General features: G+C 35.3%; 1 protein-coding gene and 1 long non-coding RNA gene across 4 annotated transcripts; one reads left to right on the top strand and one right to left on the bottom strand.

The window, feature by feature from the left end:
- Positions 1 to 1,836: 1,836 nt before the first annotated feature.
- LOC140961331 (uncharacterized) lies at positions 1,837 to 2,321 on the bottom strand. The gene is made up of 3 exons (XR_012172331.1): positions 2,267 to 2,321; positions 2,036 to 2,104; positions 1,837 to 1,932 (listed from the first exon to the last, which is right to left on the bottom strand). It is a non-coding gene; the product is annotated as an uncharacterized lncRNA (long non-coding RNA).
- A 990-nt stretch (positions 2,322 to 3,311) lies between these two features.
- LOC140961556 (probable protein phosphatase 2C 55) lies at positions 3,312 to 8,966 on the top strand. Of its 3 annotated transcripts, XM_073420156.1 has the most exons (7): positions 3,312 to 3,597; positions 4,796 to 5,699; positions 6,153 to 6,477; positions 6,713 to 6,862; positions 8,119 to 8,409; positions 8,650 to 8,702; positions 8,745 to 8,966. In XM_073420156.1, the coding sequence occupies exons 2-6, from the start codon at positions 4,945 to 4,947 to the stop codon at positions 8,680 to 8,682; spliced, it is 1,554 nt and encodes a 517-aa protein (XP_073276257.1). In that variant the 5' UTR covers positions 3,312 to 3,597; positions 4,796 to 4,944; the 3' UTR covers positions 8,683 to 8,702; positions 8,745 to 8,966. The 3 variants fall into 3 exon arrangements, with proteins under 3 accessions (XP_073276257.1, XP_073276256.1, XP_073276259.1); XM_073420155.1 differs by having other exon boundaries at positions 3,313 to 3,597; positions 8,650 to 8,966; XM_073420158.1 differs by lacking the exon at positions 3,312 to 3,597 and adding an exon at positions 3,641 to 3,851 and having other exon boundaries at positions 8,650 to 8,966.
- Positions 8,967 to 9,687: the final 721 nt, after the last annotated feature.

Genomic DNA, 9,687 nt, shown 5'->3' with positions numbered 1-9,687 from the left:
AGGGGCAGTACAACACTTGAAAATCATTTGGTACTATCGTCTTTCTGATTTTTTTAAAAAAGAAAAACTACGAACACAGACGTGCCATGGGAAAGTTTTTGGAGGTTACTTGTGACTTTCCACAATTTTCCCATCATTCGAAGCTTTTTCTTATGTGATTGCATATGTACCTGGGAAAATTTTCATCTGATACAAATGTTGGGAAGAAAAATATTTTGAACATGGATTTTCGTGGCCCAAAATGTATGAATGGACAGTACAAAACGATAGAGCAAATTGTACGGCCTCTGTTTTGCTTTCTCTAGATATTAGAAGGGTGGCGAAGTTCAAGCATATGCAAAGATTTAGACATTGCGGAGTCCCACCAACATCATCGGCAAACTGGGATGAAATGTACTAATTTACGACACTATCCTTTGAAAAAGGTGAAATTATTTGACAAATAAGCTTGATCAAATATTTGTTTTGAATCATGATTTCTAAAATACAGAAAAAACAAAGATCAAAAAAATGTTAAAAATTGATAAGATTATATTTCAAATTTGTGGTCAAATGGTTAAATATTTCCTTGAAGAGATCCGATGACACCACTATATTTCTAAAATTCGTGTTCATGTGATGTTTAGACTAGCGATAACTATTACTTCAAAATGAAAAGATAAAGAACTTTTATTTATTGATCCCCAATAAATAAATAGGTGTTACCAACTTGAGGCGCTCTGGTGGTAAAAACAGTCAGAATTATCATGATTTCCTGACAATGTACTCTGGTTAGACACAATTTCATAAAATAATTTGTAACGCTCCACGTTCGACGACTGTCATCATTATATCAAGACGAGTATTTTCAGCGTATTTATATTCTCACTCACACGCACCTTAGAAAACTTCCCTATGACTCACCCATCACAAAATTACTCAAATTCAAGCACACTTAACTTTGAAGTTCTTATATGATGAGCTCACGAAAAGAAGATGCACATTTTTTATATGAGTAGTACCTATGAAATCTTTTAAGCACTACTCAACTGGACAGTCTCATACCTGAACAATTTTGGAAGCCGTTCATTGTCCATACAACTTCATGACACCGGCGATCACCTCGCGCCATATTCGGCCCCAGGCCTCACAAAATTATCCTACCATGTACAGAATATAAAGCATGTTAAGAGTCAACAACATGTTGATAGCAAAAGTTCCACAACTTCGGAACAAAATAACAATCTAACCCAAGGATCAAGGGGACGGCTCAAATCGTTAATTACAGTAAAGACAAGATTTACCTTTCCTGGTCAATAGATCCCTTCGTTCTATCTTCACATATCATTCTAGAAGCTATTTTCTCAGCCTGTGAGAATACGATGCTTTTGTGAGTATTCGTACGGATATGTTCTGTAATGGTACATGCACACCATAGAAAACCATGTCTCTCAAGTGTAAAAGCAAATATAGTTAGTCAAAGAGTACTCCAGATCAAGCCAGAACATGATCGTACATAAAATCATTTTCCCTCAAAAATTGTTTTATAAACGAAACATGAAGAACTGAACACGTACGTCAAGCTTTATATGCCCATGAAGCAGCAATTAAGATTGAAAAGAACCATTTGAGGAGCAATACCCTGCAATGTGCCCAGCTCGTCAAAGCTGTACAGGAACATTGTTGATATTAAATAGGAGCAATACCCTGCAATGTGCCCAGCTCGTCAAAGCTGTACAGGAACATTGTTGATATTAAATCAGATATAACAACTAGAACAGCCCAATATCATGAATGAGTTGATTGTTCACTGAGTCTAAAGTGAAAGAATCCAAAGGTTGATAGACTTTCCCACCGCCACCTCATATTTGTGTAAAGTTTGCTAGCACTCAAGAGATCGTACTCAATCATTGCACGATCAAGAACCGTAAAATTGTCAGGTAAAAATTATTTCTGTCAATAAACTCCAAGGATAGATTATATTATTGAAAAAAATTTATAAAGGATCAACAGTCGGAAAATGAAAAGTCGGCAAAATATATACAAAAATTCCAACCTGATGTGGCTTCAATTCTTCAGCAAAGGCATCTATTTCTGGTTTTCTCAAAATTCTCTCTAAATAAACCTGGGAAGTCTCACGCCAACTTTATCAATTAGCATTTAGCAGGCATAAAAGTATTTTTATCCATGTGTGTGAATTGATGACAAGGAGCATGTGTGACATTGAGACTTAGAAGAAGAGGTTTGACAGGATATGTAGTCAAGTTATGAAGAAAGAACAGATCACCTTCTTCAAGATTGGGTAAATCTTAAGCTTAGAGCAACGTTCATCCTGGTGAAAGACATGGAAAAATAATCAATCAAATTTCAGAGCAAAGTGACCTATGCTTGAAGATGATACTTGAAGAGCTGAAAATGAACATGGCGACACCACTAAAACTACTTTCTGATAACAAGGCTGCAATAAACATCACTCTCAATCTAGTCCACCACGATCAAATTAAACATGTCGAAGTAGATAGAGATTTTATCAAAGAAAAGATTGACGAAACAATAATCAAAATAAACCATGTGACCATGTCCCTGCATCTGAGCAAACAATTGACATAGTAACAAAATGCCTATTCAAACCCATGTTTGAAAAGTTTGTAGACAAGCTAGGACCGTACAATTTGTATACTCCAGCTTGAGGGAAAGTATTGATAAGTCCATTATGTTAATTATAATTATTTTTTAGTTTATCTTTCTAAGTTTAAAAATAAAAATTAGGTTGTTATCTTATCTTTTGGATGCAGAAACCTTCTATATCAATCTGTAATGTGTTTTGATCTTTTAAGCATTACAAAGTCTTCTTCTTGATTGTTAGCTTTTATTTTGAGTTTTTATTTATAACTGGAAGATATCTTTCTGAATTATACAATTAAAAAAATTATTGCAAGTGGATGTGTTGATCTCACGTGCGACAACTTGAGATGATAATATGAAAATAAAATATAAAATTGGACATCGAGATTCACGCGGAGAACCCTTAAAAATTATTAGGATAAAAACCACGGACAATATGAAAAGAACTACACTATAATATTTTATGGTTGTATTATTTTATAAATAATAAAAATATATTATTATCCCATTCACAGAAGCCCACGATCACCAAAAAAATTTAAATTAAAAACACAAAAAGTTCAAACAAATTAAATAAAAAATCTATTTATTACTAGTTACCAAAAAAAGAAGGAAAAAAAATGACAAAATCTATTTAAATAGACCTCACACTCCTGAGCTTTTTGTGCGAAGCAGCAAATCCAGTATTATTGACAAGTTAGCCTCAAATCAGTCAAAGCTGATTAGGGTTTTTCCGTTGATTTCCTGAAGCCGAGTCCGAAAATCAAGTCAAGTAGTCCCCTACGAAGCTCCAGGAGCCGCCTTAGTTTTAGAGCATACGCGTGGCTTGCATTTATCATTCCTAATATACGTGAATCACAAATCCAACGATTTAACACCACTAACCCTGAAACCGAAAACAGGTGTTAAATTGTGAGCTTTCTGTTGACATACCGTTGACGATAATTTTAAAACTTTGATCAAGTTGCTCCCGGTTCATCGATATTAATAAAGGTGAGATTTTTTTTTCAGTGAATTGTGATTGATGAAGAGGGATTTGGATTAGTGATGCCGGTAATGCGGTTTTGCCTAGCTCATTATTTTATGTTTATTCGGATGGAAAAAGGATGTAGTTATTGGGATTGGTTTCTGGTTAGTTTTTAATCTGAGATTAGTGTGGTGGCGATGGTGATTATAAACTATGGTAGGAAATGAGCAAAATTTAATATTTCCGACTCTGGCGTTGTAAAGCTCTCTCTTTTTGCTCGGTAGGGTCTCTATGGCCTGTATTTGTGGATGAGTATTTTGCTGTATTCAATATTTGTTCTGTTTCTCGGTTTTCTTTGATGTTCAAATGGACTACTCCAGCAGTCTCTAGCTTAGTAAAGTACATAATATAGACAAGCAGTTGATCTAGAACATGCTACCTCTCTCCTGCGTGTTATTAAACTGTCATGTGGAATTGGCAAATATTACTTATTGAAAATTGAGTGTTGAATCAATTATTCGATTTAGTTTTAGTGTCATAAGTAGTTATTAGCTTTAGTTAGCTTGATATCCGGTAGAAAATTGCCACTCTAGGAAATAGAGTGTTTCGATTCCTAATAAAAAATTAGAGCGCCTGATTTGGGACTGAGGAAGTAAGTTATGTATTATATAACTCTTGTATTGCTCCCTGTTAGAAGCTAGATTCACTCGGTTTTCGTATGTAAGTTTATTTGTGCCACAATGCAATTTAACAAATTTTTTTGTTAAGAGTTGTGTTTTGTTTATTTTAAAGTTGTATTTTAGGTAGATTAGAAATGCATAAATAGGCGCAGATGTACTGAGCAATTGGATTTTATTGTATTCCTTTTTCTCAAATTTCATAATGGAGTTTACTTTTCTCCTATCGATTTACTTTCTTGACACTTCTTTTCTTTGTCGAAATTGTTGGATATGGGGATTGACGAGTTGTAATAAATCTTGGAGATGTTTCTTACTGTTAAATTTGCATTATTAATGAAAGAAAATACCACTTGTTCAAACAGAGGCTTGATAATTTAAGCATATAAATCATTGATTAAGTATCGTGGAGACCTAGATATTTTTGAAATCTCGCATGACACTTTAAACATATGCTGTTTGTTCTAAATTTCTAACAGTAATCAATAGAATAATGTCATATTATTTTTATCATCTTTTCTTCATTGTTTTCACTTTCATTTGTCAGGTTTTCTTGTTCCATAACCTATCTTGGTGAGGAAGGGGCTCCTGGTTGCATGGTTATTGCATAGATGAATTGAAGCATGAGATTATCTTTTATTAGTTCTCCTGGCTTCACCATTTGTAACAAAAAAGCTTCATCATTTTGGCCAAGGAATGCCATCTAATTGTTTCTCAGCCCTTTCTCACGTAATCTGGAAAGGAATCCGGGGAACAATATCTGGAAGAGAACGTGGAATACGAGATCAGGTAGATGTTTTGATTGACCAAGGGAAAAAGCTTATTTACCAATCAAATTCTTTATCCTCTGCGAAATTCACCGATCTGCACGTATTTGTGCGTCCTGGCAGTCTTGCTGCCGCTCAGGCAAATTTGCATACAGCCAATCGTAGAAAGAATATTTCAGTTGTTGGAGCATTTTCTCGCACAATTTCTATACCTTCTGTATCAGGTCCTTCGTTTCAAGTTTGTGGATATCACATCGAGTGTCTGCTATCAGAGCCTAATAAAGTTTTGGGCAATAATTCTCAAAAGGAACTTATGTCTGTCTGTGGATCTAGTTCAGCTCTCACTCGCTGCTCTATCAGTAATTTGAACTCTAGGCCTGTTCAACCTTGTGTGGCTGCTTATCATTCTTTCAGTTCATACAGCAGAAGAAGCTTTGACATTAGTAGAAAAGTGAGCATGAGTTTGGGAAACAAAGAGCAGCCGAATAACTTCTTTCTCTATGGGTATTTCACATACAATGCTGTGAAGCGAAAGGGAAATGGCAATACATTCCTGGGATTTGGTTTTGAGGGTTTTCATCTATTATCACCTTCTTATTCCTCGGCTGGGACTGCTCATGATGTGTCCTTTGAAAATTCTACTAGGGAGGAACAACATTTAAGTTTTGCAGATTCATCAGAGCTGTATGTTGATTTCATTCCATTTGATTTTGTTATATTCACTAAGAGCTATACTTTATTACACATTGAAATTTCGAGTAGAGTTTCACCTCCACATTATGTCTTGGTTTGTGATCATTTGATTTTGTTGTTTGAATTTTTCTAACCCTTACAAGGGAAAAACTTCAAACTCATCAATTTTTGTAAAGAAAAGTTTGCGATCGCCCACATATTTCTGTATGACCTTTCTCCAACTGATTCATCCGTTTTAAAAAGTTTTTCCATCCAAGCATCATCTAATCCTACAGTTTTTCCTTCAGAGCATCATCTAATCCTACATCCAGGTAGCAAATGAGGCCTTGCTGTTCTCAACAAACTCTATTCTGAAACCATCGTGATGAGAGATCTGAAGCTTTTCTGCTATGTTGAATTATTTTGCCATTTCTACTTTGGATTTATTCATCTTCTTGTATTCAGGAGCATCCCAACGGGCAGGACACTGAAACTAAAATCTGGGTCATGTTACCTGCCTCATCCTGACAAAGAAGAAACTGGTGGAGAGGATGCTCATTTCATTTGTACTGATAAACCAGCAATTGGTGTAGCTGATGGCGTTGGTGGATGGGCTGATCTTGGTGTCAATGCAGGGTATTATGCTCGTGAGTTAATGTCTAATTCGGTTAATGCAGTGCAAGATGAACCAAGAGGTTCCATTGACACAGCCAGAGTCCTTGAGAAAGCCCATGCCAGCACAAAAGCGAAAGGGTCTTCCACTGCTTGTATTATTGCTCTCACAGATCAGGTATCCTGAAGTATGCGTATAGATCTTTTATTATTATCATTACCATATGCAATAGTTGACCATCATACTTTGCTCATCTAAAGTTGCTCCAGGAACCTTAAGAAAATCATTGCTGCAAATTTTAGCTGTAATTTGTCCCTGATTTTTAAATGTTAAGATTTTATAAGAAACAACGGATAAGCTCAATGCTTGCAAGTTGCATGGCTTTTTTATTCGTGCTACCTTTCTTATGTAGGGTCTCCATGCCATTAATTTGGGGGATAGTGGGTTTATGGTTGTTAGAGATGGAAGTACAGTTTTTAGATCCCCTGTTCAGCAGCATGATTTCAATTATACTTATCAGCTGGAGAGTGGTGACGCTGGAGATTTACCGAGCTCTGGACAGGTAGATTACCTCCTGTTTCCTTTATAGTTGCTTTCTGCTTATTGTTCTGATACATTCATAGATATAGCAATAACCATCATTATGCATCATACGCTTATTTTTTCATGGTGTTTATTTTCTCATGATGTCACACGCATTTGGGAGTATCTGTAATTTGTAAACTGACTGGGTGAAAGTTATCTAGGCTTTGGTAGCTCTCCAGTGTCTAGCATTTAATATTGCTTTGCGCTTTCCTTGCATTTTACATTGTTTGATCGTGTGTATTAATTATTTGTTTTTCATTGATGATTCGACAACCGAAAAAAAGTACCTTGCAAGGTTCCAGGAACTTAGTTTTTGGAACTCTCATCATTGATTAATTCTGCTTTCCGTGCATACTAACTGCTGGATACTAATTCCTGCAAGATTTCGAGTATCTAATCCTGGATTTGAAAATATGCTCTCTTCATCAACTCTTGTTTAATATTGGAGGGATGTTGCACCTAGTCGTGATAACAAGCACCTGTCATGTGGATCCTTTATTCGAAGCATAGAATTGTACATAAAAACTAGTCCTGGCATATACCTGTGTGGGTATTTACCAGTAACTTTTACCTACTTCCATGGTCGTCCCTGATTCTATGTTCAACTTCATTTTCTATATATTAGGACTTGTTCAATGTATTGACTCCGTCTTTGAAAATCTGACCCTTAATGGGAGTTCTATCTTTTTTGCCAAATGGATATTCCACTGTTTCTTTTCATTAATGCTGTAGATTTTCACGCTTTGTGAGTAGTTTTCCACGTGTTATATATTCTTAATTGGTTGTTCATCTCTTTATGATGTATCATTCAAATGTTATTTCTTTCTCCTTGAAGGCATAAGATTGTCCATCACTTTCATCTGTGTTTACTTTTTACATGACTTGTTATTATCTTGATGTTGGGGATGAAGTACGAACTATCTGAAACTAATAGTGTGTTTAGATAGAGAAACTTTTAAGTTAAAGGCGTTAAAAGAACTGATGTTTCAATGAAGAATATCGTTTAAAGGGCTTACAAACTCATTTTCCACAAGCCAGAAATTGTGGCTTTGAGGTTTATGATTAAGTTTATTCTTTAAAAACGAAAGAAAAATTTATTTCATCACATATCCAAATATTAAAATTCCTACTTTTTCGGGCAAAAGACCCTTAAAAAAGTCAAGCTTATTGAAGTGTTTGTTAAACTATGTTTGCTATCCAAACAGGTCTTAAATGGTTTTATGTGTTACACAGGTATTTACCGTCCCCATTGCTCCCGGAGATGTCATAATTGCTGGGACTGATGGCCTTTTTGACAATTTGTACAACAATGACATTACTGCGGTTGTGGTCCATGCTGTGAGAGCTGGTTTAGCACCTCAAGTGACTGCACAGAAAATAGCAGCGTTGGCGCGGGAACGGGCACTTGACAAAAACCGACAGACTCCTTTCTCTACTGCAGCCCAAGAAGCTGGATTCCATTATTATGGTGGGAAGCTTGACGATATCACTGTAGTTGTTTCTTTTATCACCAGTGACCAAAATGTATGAACTCCTTTTCTCCCAGACACACGCACACAGTTAGTTACACATATTGAGAATTTGTCTGTGTGCTTGCATTCTGTCAACTGTCACAGAACTTCTCGCATTCTGTATTAGTATGTTGTGGGCAATGCGACTTATTTCTTGCATTATTGGATGTAATTCCTTGTTTTAGAAAAGTAGTCATCCTGATTTGTTTTTTCCTGAAATCAAATTGTGATGGTCGTTCATGTTCTTGTCCAGGAGGAAGGCCTTCTAACGAACAGCTCTAAATAGAGAATCAGTGTTACCCGGTGTGTTCTTATTTTATGATGTTCCAAAGGTAATTTCATGGAATGATTTTATTTTATGATGTTCCAAAAGTAATTTCATGGAATGTTTTGGCCCTATGCTAAGGTTGATGCATGCGTTTCATGATCGAGTTTATGTAGTTTTTGTGACGTATGCCAATCTTGTTCTCTTGTATATATACTTGCTTTGTGCATTTTGCGTGTGATTCTAACTCCCAGATTCTAAAAATTGATGTACATGGAAATAATCTGTGAAGGGTGAGTTTACTCCTTGTTTTGTCTGGTTTTGTTTGGAGAGTGTACTCATGGATTCCACAACGTGGACCGTGGTTGCCAACTAAATTCCTCGACTATGTTTCCATTTCTGTCCATAATTGCATGCTTTTTCTATGTGAATTAGTTAATAGTTATTTTGTCTAGATCACTGAGGTCACGTTAAATTAATATTAATCTGAGTTGTGTCAGATTTATTATTAGATTAGTTTTTCCAACGTTCAGTTTTTCACTCGCAAGACTCCAACAACAGATCTTATTGCAGCAAAATCGTGATCCTTAATATGTTTAATATGCATTTGTCATTCAGAACCGATATAACATTTGGTTAATTCAACTCGACCTCATTAATGGAATGAACGTTACCTTTCGTATTTGGCACTTATCAATCACTTCTCTTCTTATAATTTTTACATTAAAAGGGATGTGGATGTATTATACCGACATAATTGGGATGAAATAACACTTCCACTTGTGCTAAACATAAGTTTCTCTCAATTTAAAAAAATTCATCTTATTGTCATCTCTTGAAAAATTATTAATGGGACAATTATTTTGTCGATCATTAATTAATATGTCTCATATATTTATCTCTGATGTTTAAGGGGAAAAACATATAAAAAAATAATGAATTTTTTTAAATAGGTTAGGTATGATTTATCACAGAATTAAACAGTGATCACTGCTTAGTTGTCAACTGAATTTGGTAAAAAGATGA

This window comes from Primulina huaijiensis, chromosome 16, assembly GCF_012295235.1.
Source record: "Primulina huaijiensis isolate GDHJ02 chromosome 16, ASM1229523v2, whole genome shotgun sequence".
Taxonomy (NCBI): Eukaryota; Viridiplantae; Streptophyta; class Magnoliopsida; order Lamiales; family Gesneriaceae; genus Primulina; species Primulina huaijiensis.
Note: the sequence above shows the minus strand (reverse complement) of the source record. Positions and strands in the feature narration are given on the sequence as shown.